Source organism: Bos javanicus, chromosome 18, assembly GCF_032452875.1.
Source record: "Bos javanicus breed banteng chromosome 18, ARS-OSU_banteng_1.0, whole genome shotgun sequence".
NCBI classification, from domain to species: domain Eukaryota; kingdom Metazoa; phylum Chordata; class Mammalia; order Artiodactyla; family Bovidae; genus Bos; species Bos javanicus.
Window position 1 is genome coordinate 15190411 of NC_083885.1, and position 25375 is coordinate 15215785.

At 36.9% G+C, this 25375-nt stretch overlaps 1 protein-coding gene across 1 annotated transcript in view; it reads right to left on the reverse strand.

Moving 5' to 3' along the window:
- Positions 1 to 710: 710 nt before the first annotated feature.
- The window catches only part of VPS35 (VPS35 retromer complex component), a 28484-nt gene continuing 3819 nt past the window's right edge, over positions 711 to 25375 (reverse strand). Inside the window, exons 2-17 of the mRNA XM_061387080.1 lie at positions 19638 to 19736; positions 18260 to 18356; positions 17415 to 17538; positions 16777 to 16959; positions 14999 to 15212; positions 13933 to 14016; positions 13378 to 13487; positions 12394 to 12490; positions 12140 to 12288; positions 10310 to 10517; positions 9747 to 9902; positions 7530 to 7652; positions 5678 to 5857; positions 4746 to 4985; positions 4141 to 4284; positions 711 to 2609 (exon numbers count right to left, since the gene is read on the reverse strand). Coding sequence (XP_061243064.1) covers positions 2430 to 2609; positions 4141 to 4284; positions 4746 to 4985; positions 5678 to 5857; positions 7530 to 7652; positions 9747 to 9902; positions 10310 to 10517; positions 12140 to 12288; positions 12394 to 12490; positions 13378 to 13487; positions 13933 to 14016; positions 14999 to 15212; positions 16777 to 16959; positions 17415 to 17538; positions 18260 to 18356; positions 19638 to 19736 — 2388 coding nt within the window. The 3' untranslated portion in view covers positions 711 to 2429. The remainder of the gene's footprint in view (positions 2610 to 4140; positions 4285 to 4745; positions 4986 to 5677; positions 5858 to 7529; positions 7653 to 9746; positions 9903 to 10309; positions 10518 to 12139; positions 12289 to 12393; positions 12491 to 13377; positions 13488 to 13932; positions 14017 to 14998; positions 15213 to 16776; positions 16960 to 17414; positions 17539 to 18259; positions 18357 to 19637; positions 19737 to 25375) is intronic.

The window sequence follows — 25375 nt, forward strand, 5'->3', positions numbered from 1 at the left end:
TGGAAGTGAAAAGAGTAACTTTCCTTTGATTCCTTTCATCATGTTTCATCTTTTGTACAAGTAATCTATGTTCAGTTTTGATTAGAAAATAGCAAGGTTTGGCCTCTTCTCAGAAGTAGACTCTGAGGTCCACACAATGTTTTAGTTTCAGCTGCAGTCTGAAACCACTTGGGAAGCTTTTTTTAAAAAAAACAAAAAAGATTATATTTCATTGGTGTGGAAAGTGGCCTGGGTTTTTTACATCTATTATTATTTTTTTAATGTCTTCAAGTGACTGAAGTGCAGCTAGATAAGATCCACTCCTTTTGTCACTGTTCATCCCTAGTACTGTTTCTTATATTCACAGAGTATTTAACCAAAGTCATTTCCCAAGTACCAGCATGGCCTAAAGTGGCATTTTCTAAATTTCCAGAAGCTCAGAGTATGTATTGCTTGGATCCTCCTTTGGAGATTAAGTTTCCTTTACCCTGAATTAAGGCTTTGTGTACATTGCAAATAGGGTGAAATCACCGAATTACCAGTATTAAACATTCTGCATTGACCATGTGAAGAGTGGGTGTTCTCTTTCGGTGATTTACTCTGAAAGGGTCTACAGAATGGCAGCCCAGCTGAGGGGAAATATCCATCTCCCAAATCTTCAGAGAACCTTTAATTCTCTAGTTATCTCTCACTATCTCAGAACTTTTTCCAAACGTCAAAGATACAAGGGCAGAAAAGATCAGTAAATTTTATTCCACGCTTTGATACAGATATTTTTATACCCAGTAATAATGATAGCCAACAATCGAGGACTTAAAGTCAGACACTGTTCTCAGAACTTTACAGGAGCTTGATGTATTAATACATAGGGTCATGCCACCTCTGTGGTACAAGTGTCCCAGTTTACACATGAAGAAACTGAGGCCACAGAGGTTAAGTTCAGCGCCTAGAACAAAAGCTAGCTAAAGTGGTACTGGGTCTTGACTCCAAGCCACCTGACTCCAGACAAAGCCTCTGCTCTTAGCCACTGTGACTCAGTGCCACCTACAGGAACCACAGTGGGGACTGAATTAATAGGTCAAGGGTAAAAATACTGAATGAGCACAGTTACAGTGTGTCCTTAAAAGCCGGAAGAGGAAGTTCAGTGGAGCAGTGCTGTTGCACACATGGATGTTAAGTGACTTATCTGTATGATGTACATATGTCCTGGGAGATGTTCAAGATGTTTGCTTTCATGTATGAAAGAACACCAGTAACGGACCATTAGCTTTCTTCACAGGAGGGTAGCTCTTCACCCATTTCAAGGCGGCTACCTGGAGTGGCATAGTACAGCTGGGGAAGAGGTGACTGATGCAGGAAATGAAACGCACCTGGCACCCACTCACTGGTTAACTTAACAACAATGTACATTAAACTGCAAACGCACTCTGCTAGTTCCTTTTATGAATCAAAATAGCCAATGGGAATTTGCTGTATGTCTCAGGGAACTCAGACAGGGGCTCTGTATCAACCTAGAGGGGAGGGATGGGTAGGGAGGGGACATATGTACACCTATGGCTGATTCATGTCTATGTTTGACAGAAAACAACAAAATTCTGTAAAGCAATTCTCCTTCAGTTAAAAAATAAATAAATTTAAAATAGATAGTATGAAAGGAAAAAGGTCCAAAATTGTTAATAGCAACTTTATTGTTTCACTGGTGAAAAAAAATCATAACTGTATGATGCATTTCCCCCTAAATTTACAACAATGAAGGTTATACATAAATTATATAGATCACAAATTTTCTATTTTATACTATTTAGAACAAAATTATTTTGATAAATATGTCCAGAAGACAACATAAGTTCTTAATGGATGGCTGAGTCCAAATATGCAAAATATAGCTTCTGGTTTAGACCATGGTGCTTTAAAATCCTCAAACATGCATTAATATTCTCTAATTTTAGGGAAAATATTACACATGGCCTGATCTTGCAATTTGGAAGAAGCCCAAGCTGAATTTCACATACAGTATTCCTTTCCTCTAAATTAATTTCAGAACAAAGATACTTTCAGGTTAGTACTTCCAAGGAATGAAGGAAATTATACACTCAACAGTGAAACAAAACAGAAAAAACGAAAGGGGCGCTTCATTAGTAACAGAGATAAGTGGGGGTTTTTTGGCTTTTTTTTTGTTTGTTTCTTTTAAACAGATCACAGGAATTTTAAATAGCAGATCAATCATGCTACTTAGGATGAGCAGACAGACCTGAACACTTATGAAGTGAATAATTTTATTAAGGTCTTGCAGGTGAGTGTCCGGAGGTGCTGGGTAAAACACACCACAGGTAAGAAACGGGAAACCTACCTCAGCATTTCTGAAAGGCACAATCTATGGAAGGGAAGCCTAGTATAATAAAACCCTTACTGGATGTGCATGGAAAGGAGGATGGGAGCCTGACTCCTTTTTAAAGGATGAGACCCTCATAAATTGGCCCTTCAGATTCTGGTGATTCCCGCCTCAAACGCAAGTGCTCCAGTGTGTTATGAAAATGTTTGTTAATCTGCTCTGTTTCTTCACTGGATTCAAGATTTGGGAGGTCTTCTCGAATCTTTTGGATAAGCTGATTCAAAACCTGAATAGTGACCTATAAAAGAATACATACAATTTCACAATCAAGTAGTACCATAAAAGATAATGTCATTTAATACGAACATCTTGAAGAGCTTTTGTTACTCTTAGAAGTTACCAGAATAATTATGAAAAAAAAAAAAAAAGAGATGTGAGAACATGATCCCTGGCTTCAGGAAAAACTATTGGCTATTCATCTAAAATATCAACAAACAAACAAAAAATACTTAATGGAAAAAAAGAACTTCATAAACTTGTAAAAGAACAAAAGCAACATTTTATTTAACCTATAAATATTGATCAATCCCTTATTTGGGAATTACTCTATACTTGTGATAAATACTATTCAGCATTTGTAAATTCTTTATTTTTTTAAACAGAGAGTGACTGGTTCCAAATCAGGAAAGGAGTAACTCAAGGCTGTAAATTGTCACCCTGCTTATTTAACTTATATGCAGAGTACATCATGAGAAATGCTGGACTGGAAGAAGCACAAGCTGGAATCAAGATTGCCAGGAGAGATATCAATAACCTCAGATATGCAAATGACACCACCCTTATGGAAGAAAGTGAAGAGGAACTAAAGAGCCTCTTGATGAAAGTGAAAGAGGAGAGTGAAAAGTTGGCTTAAAGCCCAACATTCAGAAAACGAAGATCATGGCATCCGGTCCCATCACTTCATGGCAAATACATGGGAAAACAGTGACAGACTTTATTTTGGGGGCTCCAAAATCACTGCAGATAGTGACTGCAGCCATGAAATTAAAAGACACTTGCTCCTTGGAAGAAAAGTTATGACCAACCTAGACAGCATATTAAAAAGCAGAGACATTACTTTGCCAACAAAGGTCTGTCTAGTCAAAGCTATGGTTTTTCCAGTAGTCATGTATGGATGTGATGGACTATAAAGAAAGCTGAGTGCCAAAGAATTGATGCTTTTGAACTGTGGTGATGAGAAGACTCTTGAGAGCCCCTTGGACTGCAAGGAGATCCAACCAGTCCACCCTAAAGGAAACTGGTCCTGAATATTCATTGGAAGGACTGATGCTGAAGCTGAAACTCCGATACTTTGGCCACCTCATGCGAAGAACTGACTCATTAGAAAAGACCCTGATGTTGGGAAAGATTGAAGGTGGGAGGAGAAGGGGACGATAGAGGATGAGATGGCTGGATGGCATCACCAACTCAATGGACATGGGTTCTGAGCAAACTCCAGGAGTTGGAGATGGACAGGGAAGCCTGGTGTGCTGCAGTCCATGGGATCGCAAAGAGTCAAACATGACTGAGTGACTGAACTATTTTTATAAAATATTCATAAGCAAAAGAGATAAGAATTTTCTTGCACATAGGGAGCTCTTTTCTTAGATGCCATCCATATAGACAGAGAACTTTAGAGAATGAAAGAGACCAACTAAGTGGACTCTCCAAACTCTGACCCTTGTAAACAAAAAAAGAAAGTATCAGAATGATAAACTTTTATATGCGTCAAACCTAAGAACAGGAAAATAAAACATTATTTCACTAACAACAATTTACTATTCACTTACCGCATCATTTTCCTTTTCATAAAAATAGATATATCTGTTCAGGATTTCTATAAAAAGTTGCACTTGTAGAGAGGGGTCCATGCACTGATTTGCTATTTTCAGAGCTTTCTTTAGGCATTCCATTACCCTTTTGCCTCCATGCAGCTAGAAAAAAGGCAGTGACGAGTATTAAAGAATATTAAAGAGACCAATGAATTACAAATGTCCCATTTCACACAAAGAAATAAACACACTACTATGGCTCTTTCATATTTTAAAAGGACACAAATTTAAATCCTCTTCACTTTTTAAAGTACACAGCAATATTTTAAAACAAATATATTGTTTTATATATTTATGTATTAAGTGTTTTATATTTATTTTGTGTATTTTTAAAAGGAAGTGGTACAAACTTGTTACATTGCAGAATCCTCAAAGTGGAGGCTTCACCACAGGATGTAACTCTCTATACATTACTGTTCATTTTATTTAACAAAACAAATTTCCTGTCAGGTGTCTAAGCACTCTACCTATTTCACCTCCAAGGCACACCACCACAGCAGTGTTCCCTATCAATGCTCCTCTCTCCTGTAACACTGCTGGGCAGGAACGACCTCCCATCTTACCTCCTCTCCGTTTTTGTCTGTGTTTCTGCCAGACCAGAAGAGATGTGCACAGGTGCTCACAGCTCGGCCCTGATCAGGCTTCTTCAGAAGTTTGGATGCAGCAAGAGCACACTGAGTCCTCAAGGGTTCATGGTTTTCTTCACTGAAGCACTTCATCCTCTCAAAAGTACCAATGATCAAGGTGATGGCAGCCAGTTGTGCTTTGGAATCACTGATTTCATCTTCGTACAGAGAAAACGCCTGGTGCACACAGAGCAGAAATGACCTTTAGAGACTATGTATTAGAGCATTTTCCAGTTATTTCCCATCGAAGCCTCATCCTGTGAGTAGTTCAGATTAGAATATACATGTGCCCTTGGAGAGCCATAAGACAAAGATGCTGACAAGTTGCAACAAAGAAACTTGCTTTAACTTTTAATCTAGAGATTCCAAACTGAATTATCAAAGGGATTTTTTTTTTCCTCATGAAAGTTTTACCATGACACACTTGAAAATCCTCAAGCTCATTGAAAGTATGAAAGGATTAGTTACTCAGTCGTGTCCAACTCTTTGTGGCCCCATAGACTGTAGCCCACCAGTCTCCTCCGTCCATGGGATTCTTCAGGCAAGAATACTGGAGTGGGTTGCCATTTCCTTCTCCAGGGATCAAACCCAGGTCTCCCACACTGCAGGCAGACTCTACCGTGTGAGCCACCAGGGAAGCAGTGTCCAGTAATTCTGATCAATTTTTCTGCTCCAAACCAGTCAATAAAACTACAGTATTAAGAAGCACAGAATAAGATGGTGGGAAAGGGGTGCTTAATTTTAAGAGTAAATCCATGTGTACCACCACATTAACATAAAACATAACATAACATAACTTAACATCATTAACATAACAAGTGACTGAACAAAGCAAACAGATTCATCCCAGAAAGAGAGCAGATCATCACCTGGGACATAAATTCATATGCTACTGTTTCATGATTTTCAAAACCAATTTCTCCAGCAGCTAGAGCCCCCTGAAGAAAAAGTCTTAAGGGTAATTCTGCCAGCTCTGCTTTGATCAAAGCACTAATAGTCTGGTGAGCAAATGAAAAAATCTTCTGGCATTTCTTTTCCCATTTGTCATCCTAAAAAAAAGAAAAAATAGTTTAAATTACCTTAAATTCAAGATTAACTTGCTTAAGAATATTCATTTTAAATAAAACTTTTATGGAACAAATAGGAAAAGTGGTAAAAGCTGAGTTCACAGTTTTCCTACTATCTTCCGGTCCCTTGTGGAGTCCACAAGTAGATCAAGCAGGATGCCTTCTCAAAACAACCATCTGAGGTCACTGGCTTTGCAATTTTTATATATTTGGTATTTTTTTTTTCCTATCAGAAAAAGCAACATATTCCCAAATTGGACAAAATTTGGAAAATACATAAAAGAATTTTTTAAAAATTCTTTAAAACCATTTCTAAATCTACCACCCAGCAATAATCACTAATTACATTCTGATGTTAATGTCTTCCTTTCTTTTTCCTATGTAAATATTATGTAACTGGGATCCTCTGGGTATGGTTTTGTTTTCTGCTTTAAAGTACTTACTGAGAAGAGTTAAATTGGGCTCAGTGTTGCATGTAATTTGTATTCAACTTCTTTTCTTTCACTTATTTTACCATGATTTTCCTCATGATATTAAAACTATTTAAAATCACTTGAATCACTAGAAAATATTCCATAAAAAGGATACAGCATAATTTACTTTCTTTTGGAAATAAATGTAATATAACAAATGGTCTATAAACACAAAGCATTATTGAGTCCCTAGTTTTTCCCTTAGTATAAATTTTTAGAAGTGGAAATATTGGGTTTATTAAGGCTGTAGTTACATACTGCCAGAGTTTTCTAGAAAGACTGCAGTAATTCACATTCTCACCATTACTAGATGAGAATGAATTCACATCACACCATTGCCATTGCCGAACATTTTTCTTTTTTCTTTACCAGTTTGATTTTTAAATAAGTTCACTATTATAATTACCAGTGAGGTTAAATATTTTATCCATGTTTAACCATACAAATTTCATGTTAAAGCAATTAATTCTTTTCATCTTTAAGAGAGGGTAACTGTCTCAGACTTTTACAAGGAATAAATGCAATAATCCAAGTTTATAGTCCTTGGCACAGTGTATGGCAGATAGTAATGTGCTAGTTGGTTTCTTTATCGTTACATTTACAAACATGTATCCATAAAATACTGGGAAAAAAGGAATTACATGACAGGCTGGCCTTATAAAAACTGGCCAAAGGCATGCTATGTCATGATTATACCTTGTTTCTCTATTAATTATTGTTTCTCCATTATGAGAATGTTTCTCCAATATTAGATCTTACTTGTTATGTACTGCAACCTCTGAATGAGACTACTGCCTCACTTCAGAACTTGTACTTTATAAAGACTCCAAGAAAATAAAATCATTCTTGAAAAAGTAAAACATTCTCAGTCACTCTGTGAAAAACTTACCAATGTCTCTCTCACAAGTGATCTTTAGACACAGGAAAAGCTTCAGCATCATTTAAACTGTTTGAATCTTTCATTTCTAAGTGTTTTTTTAATGTGATTCCTCAACTAGTATGTAATCTATCAACATCACTATTAGTAATATTTAACACAGGACTAGTAATGAATTGAGTTATTGAAACTGGGATTTTACTACACCATTTTGTATTTGTACATGTTTGAAATTTTCTAGCATAATGAAGTAAAATACACACACAGAGGAAAAAATTAGTGACATACTTAAAAGTAAACCCACCACTTTAGAATTCTCTTTGTAGCGAAAAGCCAGCTGGTAAGCTGCAAATACCAAAGGTGGCAATGTGAAGCGAATCCGTTGATTTCCACCAGCTCCAAAATGTTTTCGTGCTGTGTTTAAAATCTGACCAAAACAAAGAGACAAAACCCATTAATCTTTTCTGTAATTATAGAAACTATAATTATTTATAAAATTAAATGAGAGCTCTAATCATGATGATTGCTACTCTTTTTTGAGTACAGTTTTATGGTATACTCTTACATTTCTTTTCTTGCCAAGTCATCACCATCGCCCAAGAGACTGATGCTCGCCAGGCTCCTCTGCCCATGGAATCCTCCAGACAAGAATACTGGATGGATAGCCATTCCCTACTCCAGGGGATTTTCGTGACCCAGGGATCAAATCCACGTTTCCTGCATTGTAGGCAGATTCTTTACTGTCTGAGCCACCAAGGAAGCCCATCTCACAAATGGGGGAAAGCTTGAGGTTCAGAGAGGTTGTATAACTTGCCCTAACTTACAGAGCTAGTCAGGGGCAGATACAGATTTAAATATATTTTCACACACATGTAAAAAGCATGCTGTGTTGATAAAGAGCACAGGCTCTGAAGATAGACACATTTAAATGTACATTCTAACACTATTTGTGTGACCCTGGGAAAATTACCATTTACCTTCTCTTAACTTTAATTTTCACTCTCAGGGTTGTTGGGAAGACCAAATAACAGATGTAAAGTGTTATCAGTCCTAACACATTGTATGTACTCAAAATACTGGCTACTATTATAATATAAAAAATATGCATACTGCTGGTATATCATGCCTCTTACTTCAGGAAAATATTAAGACCATTTAAGTCAAGGAATGGCAACCCACTCCAGTACTCTTGCCTGGAGAATCCCATGGATGGAGGAGCCTGGTGGGCTACAGTCCATGGGGTCACAAAGAATCAGACACGACTGAGCGACTTGCCTTTAAGTCAAGGAAAATGGTAATAAACTTTAAAAGAGCCATTAGGAAACAAACATCTGGTTGTTTCAGAAAACCACAAGAATTCATGAAATACTTTTTACTACGTGGAGACACAGTGTGTGACACATTCAAGTTTGTAAATTTCTTTGATGATGGTAGATGGGTAGGAAGAGAATGCATTCCCCCTTGAGAAAGTCAAAGGTAACGATCCTCACCTTAAAGGTGTTTCTTTACATGGTATAACCAACTGGTCACAGGTGGAAAGCACACTTTCTACTTTGGTTTGTAACGAAAAATGAAAACCCACATAGGCCAGGTATGTGCATGACACAGAAACATAAGGGAATCAGTTAAAACATTTGAACAATCAGGCCAGCCACTAGGTCAGATCACACGCAGTGCACAGACTGCTTGACACTAAGCCAAGTCGAAGACTACTGCACTACAGACAGAAATCAGCTTCTTTTTCACAATGGTTATGAAGGAGTACAAGAGTGTCAACTATGACAACGTCAACACAAGAAGTCAGGGCTCATCCTCAAATTAAGGTGTTCTTCATTACAACAGACTCACAGTCCCATGTATCCAACAATGGTTAGACATCTTTGCCCAAACAATAATTAAGCCACTATCTGTGCCACCTTTCATAAATTATCCAGTATTAGTCACCAATATCCTACTCAGGCAACATATTTTTCATTCATTTCACAAAGGTTTATTAAGGACTAATGACAAAGGGAGAATCTCATCTGATTGTTTTTTGCCAGGAAAAGGGGGTTAAGAAAAAGGCAATTTTAAAGTCTTCACACATTTTTAATGTGGCCAACAAACACAACCTCTATTTGCAAACCTTGGAAACACAAACACAACTGAATATAAAGGTTGTTGCTCATACTTTAAAAGTTTATTATGAAAAACAACTGAACAATTCTAAAAGCAACAGTTCAGAAAGAAAATAAACATGGAATGATTATTGGATGGATACCCAACTAAAGGAAGATAGACTTTTCTACAATTTCTAAGAAGTCTTCAGAAGAAATTACAGCAACCAACTTGTTCTTCATAAGCTCCAGAAGTTTACAATTAATGCATTTAACCATAAAGTAAAAGTCCAGTTAATCTCTTACTCAGTTTCAATTCTTTTGAAACCTTTTAATACCACAAGCTGGATTAAAGTATTTGAGACACATCTACATATGATTTCACAAGAAGCTGTTGAAGGGGTATAAGAAGAGTTAATTCATACCAAGTACTGTTGATCAGGGTCCTCAGATCGTAGAAGATGAATGAATCTGCCCACAAGGCTCTGCTCATCAGCAAAGTCCTCTGGGTCAGGTTCTTCTACAGGTTGATCTGGCTGATCCTGAATCAGTGTAGATACCAAATTCATTATGGAATCCACCTGTAGTATGGAAGACATGGAAACCGACTAGGGTGAAACAATCAGCATGTAACGCCACTGACAAAAGTGCGTTTAGTTGTATAAAGTTACAAAACCGTATCAACAACTTAATTCCTTTTTTCTTTAGGAAAGTGCATGCATGTTGGTACACATCTAGATAAAAGTCTAGAAAGAGACAGCCCAAATGTTAATTAAGAGCAGTATTCTCTTCCTGTGGGATTATAGTTATTTTATATTTTCTTCTTTATACATCTTCCATCTTATTTATATAATGAATAAGCTACTTATAATTATTTTTTAGTAGTAAATGACCTTCCCCTCCCATCTCATGTGTCTGTCTCATTGTCTAAAACCATAACTACATTGTCTCTATTTTCTAAATATATAGCATGTCAGTATTCTCTTACCTGGTCTTGAGAGACAATTTCTGTATTATAATCTAGAACATTACTAAGCACGTAACAACTCATGCTCTTTCTGGACTCATAGTCAAAATACTCAAAGAGTGGGTGGAAATGTTTTAATTTCAAGACTGTTAAAATATTGTTGTAAGTGTCAACAGGAATCTTCAAAAGTCTGGTGAGCTCCTTTGAAACTGCACTACTGGTAGCAATACTGCCAAAAGAAAAACAGCGGTCCTTTAGTGAGTAAATTAACCTCTGACATACACAAACAGCACTTGATTCATAAAAATTTGAAAATGTTCATTTACATATTAAAGGAGATGGGTGAAGTGAATCACACCATCCCAAAATACCCCAGTGACTTCCAAGAGAGGTCTATCAGATGTCCACCTAAACACACACATTTATTCATCTATTCAAGTCCTATAGATACAGTAGGTTATGCTGGTCTACAATTCATGAACAGGTTGTTTATGGAGTTAAAAAGACTGTCTAGAATGTGGTATTTCTAAGGGAAGTATTTTAAGTGGTAGTTAGGTTTCTGCTGCTGCTGCTGCTGCTAAGTCGCTTCAGTTGTGTCCGACTCTGTGCGACCCCATGGACTGCAGCCTACCAGGCTTCTCCGTCCATGAGATTCTCCAGGCAAGAACACTGGAGTGGGTTGCCATTTCCTTCTCCAATGCATGAAAGTAGAAAGTGAAAGTGAAGTCACTCATCGTGTCTGACTCTTAGCGACCCCACGGACTGCAGCCGACCAGGCTCCTCCATCCATGGGATTTTCCGGGCAACAGTACTGGAGTGGGGTGCCATTGCCTTCTCTGAGTTAGGTTTCTAGGGCAGTCAATAAGTACTGTATATTCAGGACGAAAAATCCACACAAAACTAGCAAGTGAAGAACATAATACATAAGACATAAATTATTTCTTCTGCATCAGATGTTGGTGAATAAGGAAAAGCAGGATAAAATTAGGAACATTCCAGGGTGACTGAGGAATATCCAGGCATTTATAAGACCTTTAGAGGTTGGGACTTCGAATTCTTTATTCTGTCTAATTTTACTTTTAAACTCACTTAGTGGGGAAGATAAAGATACAAAATTTATTTAAGATCTGGAATGTTTTTTTGATTCACACAAAAGATGAGAGTGACAAAAAGAAAAAGAGGTAAAAGAAAAAATAAACCTTCCAGATGCAACTAAACCACTGGAAGAGAGATGGAAAACAAAAAGATTATGTGAGATGAAATGATAATATAGGGCAAGGAGGGGCCTAGCTTGACTCATGTTCAGAAGCAGTGGAGGATGGGACAGTAAAGGGACTACTGGAAAAAGATAATAAAATCACAACTGTGCAAGCGGCCCCTAGAGGATGCAACAGGTCTAGGACAGCATAGTTGAGGAAGATGCAAGTACACAAGAGAATATTCATACCACGCCTGAAATCAAAATCAAAGCTGAAAATAGAAAAAAATTTAAACCAATATAATTTTCACATCTTAAATACATACATGGATCCCTAATTTTTTCATAATTGACTCATCTGTTGGAAACTACTTATGGAAATACTAACTCACCATAAGTAGTTATACAAAGGGGTCTGAATGGAGACACGGGTCTCTAAAGATGCCTATGGTCTGTGAGTGCCACTACCTCATCACTGTACACAACCAAGCAACTGGCTGCCACTTTCTGCCCTGGTTAGTACCAAGCATGTCAATCTAACAGATGCTTAAAAAACAAGATGAACTCTAACATTTAAAAAAATAATTGCAAAAGGAAAACAAATCTGGGACAAAAAAGTTTTACAAAGGTTTTTATAAAAATGTTTGACTTACTGTTCAAGGTTGAGCTTATTAAATATCTCCACTGTTGTTTCTAGAACTTTATCAACATAGTCCACACGATCAGGATAACACTTCATAGCGAGATTAATGAGAGAGACTTGTAAAGATACAACATCCTCCGAAGGCATGTCTTGTCTAGACTGGAATGTTCAGAAAACCATGGAATTTATTTTAAACAATTACTAAAAGACTATCAGCTGAGAATTTTGAAAGTGTTTAGAACTTAGGAAGAAAGTCATACAAACCTGTATTACTGTAGCCACCTGCTGTGAAAATATGTCAAAAAGTTTAATATCTGTTGGGATTCCAGGTCCATCTTCACGGTGAGCAAATAAAGCTAATCTAAAAAAGAAAATACTCTTTATTTGAAAACATATAGGGATTGGGGTAGTGGGATCATGGATGACATTTTACCCTTTCAGCTTTTCTCTCAATTCATTTTTAATGGAACAGTTTTACCTACGATGCCTTTTTCACTGCATTCTTACTTTATACCATATGCACCAGATTTTTAACAGGTCAATTCTGTCAAATTCTTTGAAGTCTAATTAAGTAGTCATGGACAGAACTGTATTAACATGACAAAATGTATTCAACAGCTATGATTATAAAAAGTAATCTCTAAAATGTAAAAAGTACATAGATAATTTTACAACACTGCATTTTTACTACCGTAAAGTTTAAAACACAACTAATTCCAAAAGCAGTCAAGTTAACTTCTATTTACCACATCTTAAACTACTCAAAACAATGCTTGTTCCGTTATCATTACTGTTTATCCTGATTATTTGAAAACTCTTCTTTAAAAAAATGCAGGAACAGAGTGATTACTTGAACATTCTTAATTATCTATATTTATGTCTACTTGATAAAGATTCCAGATCAAATTGTTTCCCTCTGAAAGATAACTTTCATCATTGTAAAACACAAGGTTTGCTCTTTGGTGATAAATGGATTTATAAAATTTAAATGTTGGGACTGTATAATGTCTTTAAACACCAATTAAATGCATAGATTAAAAATATTATCTCCATGCCTTCTGTTCAACTAAGAGCTAAACGTCTCTCATGAATAAGCCAGACAAGTACTTAGTAGATACTCAGACTTACAGAACTAATGTTAACTAAATCAAAATCATTAATAAAGATGTAAAAAAGAATTCACAAAAATGTTTTAAATTCACTATTCAAAAGTCAGAACATCTACCCTTCAATACGGGAAACTCTTACCTATCAATTAAAGCAATGATTATGTTTTTCACATTTACATTTTGGTGTAACTCAGCACAGGCCCGAAGAAAAGGATTCAAAGTTTGAAGGTGGAATTCATCAGGGAAAACCTGAAAATCAAATGATAATCAATTATTACTAAAATCAACTAGCAAAAATCAATTAGTAAAAGCATTTTCTACTATATTCTGGACTTAATATTTAAAGCTCATATTTATGGGGGAAAAAAATTCATCTTAACATTATACAAGAAAGTGCAAATACACCACTTTCAAGCCTCTCTAAACATAACCCCAGAAAGAAATATTCTGTTAACCAAAGTACATCTACAATTAAATTAAAACTAATGATACCTAGACAACTTGGAGGTTACTCTTTGTATATTTTGGGAGGAAAAACCCATCAATACAAAGACCATGTTATTATATTAATAGGAGAAAAGGATTCATTCAGGAAAGCTTAATCTCTCTTCAATCAAGATTTTTCCCCCCAAAACAAAGAAAATTAATGAAATACAAAATGAGTTCTTCAAAAACCTGAAATGTTCTCATCTACCTGAATAATGCACTCCATGAGATATTCCTGAGCCAAAGCATCTCTGCAATTCACCACTTGCTCCAATATGCCGGTCAAAACAATCTGAAAGAAAAAAAAGATTTTAAGAATTAAAGAATTATTTTCAAAATCTTAAATCACTTCTCCAGTAACATATTTGTACTACTAACTTAAAAATCATATTTTAGGTTTTCCTGATCCATACTTAATTTCTAAACTGTAAAATTTTACAAAAGAATGTTTAAATAAAAACATTCTGGGTTTCTATTTTGTAAAAGTCAAAGTCCATTTCATTGGTATTTTTTCTTTTATGATTTGTACTTTCTGTGTCCTAAGAAAGCTTACCTAATCCAAGGTTATAAAGACTTCCTTTGTGTTTTCTTCTAAAAGTTCCAGTTGCAAATTTCACACTTATGACTTTGATAAATTTTTTTGAGTTCCTCTGCATAGTATGAGAATGGGTCGCAATTCAGAGGCTTGGTTTGCATACAGATGTCCAATTATTCCAGAATCACTTGCTGAAAAGGTTGCCTTTGCACCCTTATCAACAATAATTGACTATATACACGTGAGTCTATTCTGGATCATCTCTTCTAGGGGTCAGCAAATCTAGTTTAATGACCATTTTCGTATATTGTTTTCCACATTATCTTCGGCTGCTTTTGCACTACACTGGCAGAATTTAACAGCTGCAAACTATATGGCTTGTAAAACCAAAAAATAAGTACTATTTTGTCCTTTAAAGAGAAAGTTTGCTAATTCCTGATTTATTCTCCACTGATGTATTTATTTATCCCTTTCACCAATATCACATTACTTTATTGTAGCTTTAGAGTAAATCTATAGTAAAATAAATCTCAATGTAAAGAAAACTGGTATCTTGATAATGATAATACTGAGTCTTCCAATCCACAAACACAGACTCAAATATATCTTTTGGTTTATTTAAATCTTCTTTGATCAACAACTGTCAATGCAATATTATTTTTTAAATATTTTAATTAAAAAAATCAGACTTTATATATCTCATGACATAAGAAAAGATGAGAAGTAAAAAGATATAAACCTGTTTGTAACGTTCCACATTTACACCTTCCAACTGACTAAGGCGCACCAAATTTGTTCCCACTAAAATTCTCAGTTCTTGTCTTTCTCGTTCTCTTTTTTCTCTATCTCGGCTATGTCCCTGATGCTGCATTCGAACCCAGAGCTTGTTCATTTCTGCAAAGTTGAGTAGGACAAAATCCATGGAATCACTGATATCACCAGTTGTTTCTTCACTGCAAAGAAACAGTTGGAAAAATCTTTATACACAGTATTTAAATACAGGAACAATTTCCTACTATTCCTCTTCTTTGTGCATTTCCTTTTTACCTCTTTAATACACCAAACGCTTCATGAAAGACATCTTCAACTACACTGTCTTAATGCTCAATTTCAAGAGGAAGAGAGAAAAGAATATCAGGGAGGGGACGCAGTTCAAGTTTAGAGGGACAAAATGCTCCCCCACTCCTTTTGGGGCTTCCCAGGTGACACTAGTGATAAAGAACCCAAAATCTAAGAGATGTGGGTTCAATCCCTGGGTTGGGAGGATCCCCTGGAGGAGGGCACGGCAACCCATTCCAGTATTTTTGCCTGGAGAATCCCATGGACAGAGGATCCTGGCAGGCTACAGTCCATGGGGTCATGAAAAGTCTGATACAACTGAAGCAACTTAACCACTCCTTTTCCTGGGCCAACTAAACTTGTTCTTAGAATTGTATTCCATTAATTCAAAAAGCCTTAGAAAATGGACACTTGTGTCACTGTTAACTCATTTTATTATTGAGTATTTTATGTTTGCAATTGAACTGTAAACTTTGTAAGTTCTGTAAGGTAAAAGACCAAGTATTTCTTGCTTATTTTTACATTTCCTAAGATGGGGAAATTAGTAGTTTTCAAAACTTTTTGCTGATTACTAAATTAATACTCAAAAACTGAATCATATCATAACACAGCAAATAACCTCACCGTCTTCTCTACACTGTTAAATTTTTATCTTCTCTACACCATTTAAATTTTTGTCATATGCATGGTTAAAGTTTTATTATAGCTTTTCATTTAAAAAGGAAATGATGTAGATATACTAAAAACAACTAAAATATACACATAAGAAATAAATGAATATAGAAACTTTTTAAAAAGGGAAATAAGTTCCTCAATCAAGGGAATTTGTCATGTGACTAGTTCACCCAACTGGATACAGACCATCTGCCATCTTTGTGGGATAAAAGCACAACGGACTCGGATGCTAGAATACTGGTTGCATAAGACACAGCTCTCTCTGAATGGCTTCCCCGCCCCATCCACACCCATTTTGGAGTTAATATATAATTTGTGTGCACAGATAATTAAAATCACTTATACTCTGGGGTAACTAGAAGTTGCTAAATTATAAAAACTGATTAGACATTCAAGAAACAATATGAAAACTGGCTAGCTCATAAAAAAAGTTAAACATACTTCGTTATTTTATCACAAATACAATTTTCAAAATGTAGCTCATTTAAAAAGTCTTATTTTCAAAGAGTATCTGATGGAATGGAAAAATGCTCTCAATTATGCTAAATTAAAAAAGCAGGTTTTAATAATCTACACATAATTTTTATGAGAGTACATTTTATATCACATCACATATACTGTATCTCAAAGGAAATCTATAAACAAAATGCTACCAGTGGCTGACTCTGGGTAGGAGAATTACTGATATTTATTTTCTTCTATATACTTTTCTATACTTTTTATATGTTTTACAACAACAACAATAAAAATACTACACCTAAATCAAGAAAGAAAACCACTTACTCTGTTGGCTCCCCTTCATCAGGTAAGATGTTTCTGGTACACTGAAGTAGATAATTTCGAAGAAACAGACCTCTCAAGGGATGTTGCACACCACGGCACATTTCTACCAAATCTTTCAAAATATCTTTCCTGGACTGAGGAAACGACTTGACGTATACAACTCCAACTGTGATCAACAGGTAACTAGAGGAATGAGGCAACATTTGATTAGAAATAAAATACTCAAGAATTTGACTATATTCAAACACAATATATACAAACATGAAATAAACAAGACAGGAAGCAGGTTTTCTCCTACACAATAAAGAAAATATCATCTAATTTAAAATGTAACTGTTTACGGACACCCTTCCATTTATTTATAATATCACCTTTAAACACATTAGGACTCATAACTGTCACGATATTAACTTTTCTAGTAGTCTGGAAATTAGAATATGTCCATTTTTTTCTATTTTCAAAGTTTTTCAATAATCTATAATAAAGTTATTTATACTTCACAGCCTTAAAAAATCACTATCAAAATGTTAACCTCAATTCGTTAAGAAATTAAATAACCTTAAACCCACTGATTTTAAAGGATGTAACACAAAGTGGGAAATGCAGACATAAAAGCCCACAGAATCTTAATAACTTACAGCCTTGGGATAATGTTTCCGGCATACTGTACAAGTTCATAGAGATCTGCCACTTTTCTTCCTTTAGCAAATTCATCTGTCAGGTAAACTTCCAAGTAGTGCAGTTCATCAGAAATAGCCATATCTTTTAATTATCATTAAGGATTTAAAGCTAAGTCAACCTAAGAATGTTGACTCTACAACTTGTTGGACTCATTAAATTGGGCAAATTTCTTTTCTTGGTATTGCAGTTTTTTCTTTATTTATTGGGGGCAGGGGGCATGCCCCACAGCTTGTGGGATCTTAACTCCTCAACCAGGGACTGAAACTGGACCATGGCAGTGAAAGCCCAGAATTCTAACCACTCAACCACCAGGGAACTCCTATATTGGGCAAATTTCCTAAATGGTAGTCATGTAAGAAAGCATGTTTACATTAAGTAAAGACAGAACTTCTTCTGGGCTTTCCTGACTTTAAGGGTTTTTAAAGATGTCCGGTAAAGCAAAACAATAAAAATAAGATTGCCTGTGAGACTACTTAAGGGTTTTGAAATGGCAAATCATTGATGTCCTTTACATGTCAGAGACCAGCTTGACAAAATCTTAGCATTAAAAAACCATTTGCTTAATACTTTCAATATCCTTCATGAGTAGTCTGAAAACTGAAATATAACAACATGCCACATAAAGAAGTGTAAGCACAAAAAAGGTGTTTCTGATACTCTTCTCAGCACATTTGCAGGGAGAAGTACTACTTGATTAAGACAATGAGAAATAATACAACTTCCAAAAAACCTAGGGAACAAGCAAATAAGCCTTATCAAGAAAATAGTATGATCAAAATGTTCTTCAACATTCAAAAGATACAAAGTTCATAGTAGCTCTTTGGTGATAACATAGAAGTCCGCAGTTCACCAAGCATATTAGAAGCATGTTTCAGAGCATCCATAAGCTTGTTTTTGTCCTACAGAAAAACCAAGAGCGTTGGTGAGAATGCTTAAATAAACATTTAACTTGGCTATACAAATTTTAATCAAGGATCTATTACACAGTTTTAAAAGTATACAGCACCTAAATTATTTTAATCACATAAAAATCAAGTTTTAATTTCACCTTGCCTTCACTTTACTGAAAAGAGTAAGATAACGTAATTCCTCACCAGGCTGCAAAGCTTAGCAAATCTCATTTATCTAGGACCACAAGCTTCCTGGCAATAACTCAAATCTTTAGTCCTGGCAACTATTAAACTATAGCTCCATTAATTTATCTTTTACCTGTAAGCAAGAAAACTGGCATACTGATTCTTTTGAAAGAAAGTTACTATTCTGACAATGGCTTGGTCATAGGTTAAACACTCTTCAGAGATGTCTGGAATGACTACTCTTTAAGTATGCTTTTCTCCTCACAATGTCCATATGCCCCACTTAAGACATAGACAATTCCTTTAGATACAGAAACACTGTTCATACACAGAAAGAGACAGGAGCAAGCAATAGCAAGCTCCATGCCACCCATTTTCTCCACTCCCAAGAGTTTTGTTTTTACAAACTGGTTTGCAAGAAAAACAATACAATAGATACAACTGGTTAAAAGAGCATATTATTACTAAGCTTTAGAAACTCTAAGACACTTTACAAAGGCAAGATATTATCATCATCATCAATAAAGAAACTTATAATTTAAGTACCAGCCTATTTGGTTCCATTTCTTAAATTTTATTCCAGAGAATCTATAGTTTCTACACAGATAATTTACTCTTTCAGAATATGAATAGTTTTTCAGGTAGTTCTTGCAAAAAAATGTATCTGTTCAGGACAGAAATAAAAGCCTTCAAGATAGAGGGGAAAGGATGAACAATTCAAATTGAAAGCATTTTAAACCAATATTTATTAAGCAACTATTATATATCAAGTACTCCTCAGGTTTGAGGTACAGAACTGATGAGGCCAGTAGTTCAGGTCAGATATGGAGATAATACAGTGATGCGTAAATAGAGGGCAGGGTCTCCCATCCTCATGGAGCTTACATTCTGGTAGGGAAGACAGACAATTTCAAACCACAAGTATAAAGGTAAATAAATATTTCAACAGGGCTATCTACTGAAACTGCTCCACATAGCGCCTGAGGGAGCTGAGGCGGAATATTAGATTTACCAGAGCAGTAGTGCCACAGGCTTTAGAAAACACAGCCTAACATTCCCAGGAACACGCAGACTACAACTGTGCCTCTCACACTGTCATCTTACCAGGCATCTCTTCATCTGGAATGACTGGACCTTCACAGCCTGTATGGCTTCATCCAAGAGTTTTTCCTGCTCATCCTGCGGTGACTGCTGTGTTGTAGGCTAAAAAAAATTTTTTTAAATCTCCCATTAATGTGTCATTAGAACTCTCGTCAAGCAAATCTGTTATTTTTATAGGTCCAGCCACAGTTTACATTTACAAAGCTTTCATATAAGGTTCATTCCAGTTCTACATCTCACACTCATTTATCAATTTTTGACAACTGAACAGAGAGCCGTGCTGTTACTGAAGTTAATAGCATAAGACTGCTGAAGGAGAAAACTAATAGATACAGAGAATGTCTTCTCAGAAACTGACTCAACATTCCTGTAGCAGATTGTCTTCAAAGAAATAGAAGGTGGTGGTTTATGGCTGCCTATGCTCTGCTGCTGCTGCTAAGTCGCTTCAGCTGTGTCCGACTCTGTGCGACCCCATAGATGGCAGCCCACCTGGCTCCCCCGTCCCTGGGATTCTCCAGGCAAGAACACTGGAGTGGGTTGCCATTTCCTTCAATGCATGAAAGTGAAAAGTGAAAGTGAAGTCACTTAGTCGTGACCGACTCCTAGCGACTCCACAGGCTGCAGCCTACCAGGCTCCTCTGTCCATGGGATTTTCCAGGCAAGAGTACTGGAGTGGGTGCCATTGCCTTCTCCTAATACACTCTAAATCCACCCAGAACATAACCAATCTGTGGTGGTGAAGTAGTCTAACCCAAATCTCTAAAAGCGTCCTTTTTTCCTAAACTACCTTTCATCTGCATCTTAGTCTATTCTTAGGAAGACCAAGGAACTAGTTTACGAGAACACATATCCTCTTAGGCAATATATAATGAGGGATTAAACAGCTTGGAAATGAAATAGCTAACTGTTGACAGTGACGTGTAGTAGAACACCACAGAGAGTACACTCCCTCAAGGATCTACCATATCATCTCAAATACAGACAGCTACAGTTATAACAGACAAAATACATCCGTACAGTCTTCTTTTTGCCATCAGAAAAATCTGCTTGCAAAATGAATTAGATCTACCTGTGAACAGAATTAACCATCCTTATGTTGAATAAACACTGTGTTTACACCTCTGCTACGGCAGGCATCACATTATAACTATAAATGATGGCTATTTGCACGTCCTTGGAACCCAACACATTGCCAGACACATAATGGATGCTTCATAAATGTTCACTGTCTGAATGAGTAAGCTGGTTTTAGATTATGTTTTTAATAAAAAGCAACTGAAGAAACAACAGACGAATGGATAAACAAATTATGTTATATACATATAAGGAATATTACTCAATCATAAGGAGTGAAGTACTGACAGATGCTATGTGAACTACAAAAAGATTATTTAAGTAAAAGAAATCAGACATGGAAGACCACACATTGTGTGACTCCACTGATATGAAATTAAGGCATAGCTCAGAGATACTGCACGTTCAGTTCCAGACCACAGCAGAAAAGCAATATTGCAATAAACTGAGTCACAGAAATTCTTCAGTTTCATATGTTTACACTGTACTGTAGTCTATTAATTAAGTCTGCAACAGCATTATGTCTAAGTAAATAATATATATACCTTAATTTAAAAATAATTTATTGCTAAAAACTGCTAACCATCATCTGAGCCTTCAGCAAATTTTTGCTGGTGCAGAGTCTCACTTTGATGTTGACGGCTGCTGAGTAATTAGGATGGTGGTTGCTGAAGGTCATGGAGGCTGTGGTAATTTCTTAAAATAAGACAATAATAAAGTCTGCCTCATGGACTGGCTCTCTCTTTCATGAACGATCTCTCTGTAGCATGTGATCGTCTGATACCATTTTACCCATGGTTCAGTTCAGTCGCTCAGTCGTGTCCGACTCTTTGCGACCCCATGAATCGCAGCACGCCAGGCCTCCCTGTCCATCACCAACTCTCGGAGTTCACCCAAACCCACGTCCATTGAGTCGGTGATGCCATCCAGCCACCTCATCCTCTGTCGTCCCCTTCTCCTCCTGCCCCCAATCCCTCCCAGCATCAGACTCTTTTCCAATGAGTCAACTCTTCGCATGAGGTGGCCAAAGTACTGGAGTTTCACCTTTAGCATCAGTCCTTCCAAAGAGAACTTCCCAAATTGGAGTCAGTTCTCTCAAACCCTGTGTGCTCAGTAGCTCAGTCACGTCCAACTCGTTGGACTGTAGCCTGTCGGGCTCCTCTGTCCATGGGATTCTCCAGGCAAGAATACTGGACTGGGTTGCCATTTGCTCCTCCAGGGGGTCTTCCCGACCCAGGGATCAAACTTGCCTCTCCTGCATCTCCTGCACTGGCAGGTGGATTCTTTACCACTGTGCCACCTGGGAAGCCCCTCAAACTGCCCTGCTGTATTCACTAAGTTTACGTAATATTCTGAATCCTGCGCTTCCATTTTCAACAGTCTTCACAACATCTTCACTGGAGTGGAGTTCATTTCAAGAAACCACTTTCTTTAGTCATTCATACAAAGCAACTCTTCATCTGTTAAAGTTAGATCAGGAGATTTGGCAATTCAGTCACATCTTTAGGCTCCACATCTGATTCTAGCTCTCTTGTTATTTCCACCACATCTTCAGTTACTTCCTCCACTGAAGTCTTCAACCAAACAAGGTCATCCATGAGGACTGGAATCCACTTCTTCCAAACTCCTGTGTATGTTGATTTTTTTGACCTCTTCCCTTGAATCATAAACGTTCTTAATAGCTTCTAGAATAGTGAATCATTTCCAGAAGGTTTTCAATTTGCCCAGATCCATCAAAGGAATTATTATCTGCGGCAGCTACAGCCTTTTGAAATCTTTTTATTTGGCTACACTGGGTTTTAGTTGCGGCCTGTGGGATCTTCAATCTCTGCTGCAGCATGCAAGATCTTTAGCTGTGGCAATGTGAACTCTTAGTTGTGGCATGTGAGATTTAGTTCCCTGACCAGGGGTGGAACTGGGCCCCCTCATTGGGACGCCAAGTCTTAGCCACTGGACCACCAGAGAAATCCCTGAGACGTATTTCTTAAATAACAAGACTTGAAATTCAAAATAACTCCTTGATCTGTGGGCTACAGAATGGATGTTGTGTTAGCTAGCAGGAAAACAATATTCATCTCACTGTATGTCTCCATCAGAACTCTTGGGTGTTAGGTACGTAATCAATGATTATTAATATTTCGAAAGCAATCCTTTCTTTCTGAGCAACAGGTCTCAACAGTGAGCTTAAAACATTCAGTGAACGATGCTGGAAACAGATGTGCTGTCATCTGGGCTTTGTTTTTCCATTTATGGGCACAGGCCCTACTTCATAAGGACCCTAGGATTTCAGGAATAGTAAATGAATACTGGCTTCAACTTAAAGTCATCAGCTGCACTAGCCCCTAACAAGTCAGCCTGTTCCTGAAGCCAGACATGGACTTCTCTCTGGCTGTGAAAGTCCTAGATGGTACTGTCTTCCAATAGAAGGCTGTTTTGTCTACAAGGAAAATCCTTGTTTAGTGTAGCCACCGTTATTAATTACCTTATCCAGATCTGCTAGGTAACTTGTTACAGCATCTACATCAGCATTTGCAGCTTCACCTTGCATTCTTATGGTATGAAGATGGCTTCTTTACATATACCTTATGAACCAACTTCTGCTAACTTCAAACTTTTCTTATGCAGCTTTCTTACCTCTCTCAGCCTTCACGGAACTGGAGAGGGCCTTGCTCTGAATTAGGCTTTGGCTAAAGGAAATGTGATGGCTGGTTTGATCATCTATCCAGACCGCTACAACTTTCTCCATATCAACCATAAGGCAGTTTCACCTTCCTCTCATTCATGTGTTCACTGGAGTAGCACTTTTAATTTCCTTCAGTAACTTTTCCTTTACATTTACAACCTGGCTAACTGTTTGGTACAAGAGGCTAAGCTTTGGACATGTCTTCCTCACTGAGCTTAATCATTTCTAGCTTTTGATTTCACTTGAACTCTTTCAACTCTTCCTTTCATTTGAACACTTAAGAGACTATTGTAAGGCAATTAACTGGCTTAATTTCAACACTGTTGAATCTCAGGGAATTGGGAGGCTCAAGAAAAGGGAGAGTAATGGAGAAGAGCTGGTCAGGGGGCAGTGAGAATATACACACTTATCAATTAAGTTTGCAGACTTATGTAAGTACAGTTTGTGTCACCTCAAAACAGTCACAACTGATCACCATAACAAATATGATAATGAAAAAGTATGAAATACTGTGAGAATTACCAAAATGTGACACAAAAACACAAAGTGAGCAAATGCTGTTAGAAAAATGGCACCAAAAAGACTTGCTAGATGCAGGATTGCCACAAATTTTCAGTTTGGAAAAAAAAAAAATGCAGTAAAGCAAAGCACAATAAAATGAGGTATATTTGCATCCAGAATAGGAAAATCATCCATAGAAACAGAAAGCAGACTGGTGGTTACCAGGAGGGACAGTGGATGAGTAACTGCTTAAAGAGTACAAGGTTTCCGTTTTGGGCGGTAAAAATGTTTTGAAACTGAGTTTCCCTAGGGCATACTTCTTCATAAGCATAAATAAATATCAAAGAAAAAGTTCAATATCTTTTATACTGAACACTAACTCACACAACAAAACTAATAGTGTAAAATGCTGACAAGGAGCATGTGCATTTAAGGATTCTGACTTAATGAAATTCACTATTCATCATGGGCTAGTTCTCTGAGACCAAGCAACGGTTTGGGTTTTTTGGCTCCTTATCTCTGGATGCAATAGATTTAACAATTATTAGAATCAATGGATTTCACTAGGTTCAGAAGGCCAGCTTTGAGATAAGCAGAAATTTTTATTGTGATAAAACATACACATTAGAAACGTGTATGTTAGAAAATTTTTATTGTGGTAAAACATACACAATGTAAAATTTCCGTTTTAACCATTTTTAAGAGTGCAGTTCGGCAGCATTAAGTACATTCACACTGTTGTACAGCCACTGCCACCATCCATCTCCAGAACTTTTTCACCTTTCCAAAGGGAAACTCTGTGAGCAATAAACAGTAACTTCCCACCCCACTCCCGCCCTAGGCAACTACCACTTTCTATGTCTAAGAGCCTGACTTCTCTAGGACCTCATATAAGGGGAATTTTACAACATCCATTCTTTTGTGTCTGGTTTATTGCACTTGGCATAACATCTTCAAGGTTCATCCATGTTGTAGCATATGTCAAAATGTCCTTTTAAAAAACTTTAATTCATTTATTTATGGCCGCACTTGGTCTTCACTGCTTTCAGTGGGCTTTCTCTAGTTGTGGCAAATGGGGCTACTCTCTGCTTGCGGTGCTTCTCTCTCACTGCGGATACGGGTTCTAGGGCTCTCGGCTTAGCTGCCAAGTGGCATGTGGAAGATGTGGCAATCTTCCCAGACCAGGGATCGAACCTGTGTCCCCTGAATTGGCAGGCAAATTCTTAACCACATTCTTAACCACTAGATCACCAGGGAGATCCAAAATTTCCTTCTTTTTGAGGTTAAATAATATTCCATTGTGTGTATATACCATTTTGTTTATCCATTCATCTGCTGATGGATATCTGAGTATAGTACTACCTTTTGGTAGAAAGTGAAGAGGAACTAAAAAGCCTCTTGATGAAAGTGAAAGTGGAGAGTGAAAAAGTTGGCTTAAAGCTCAACATTCAGAAAACGAAGATCATGGCATCCAGTCCCATCA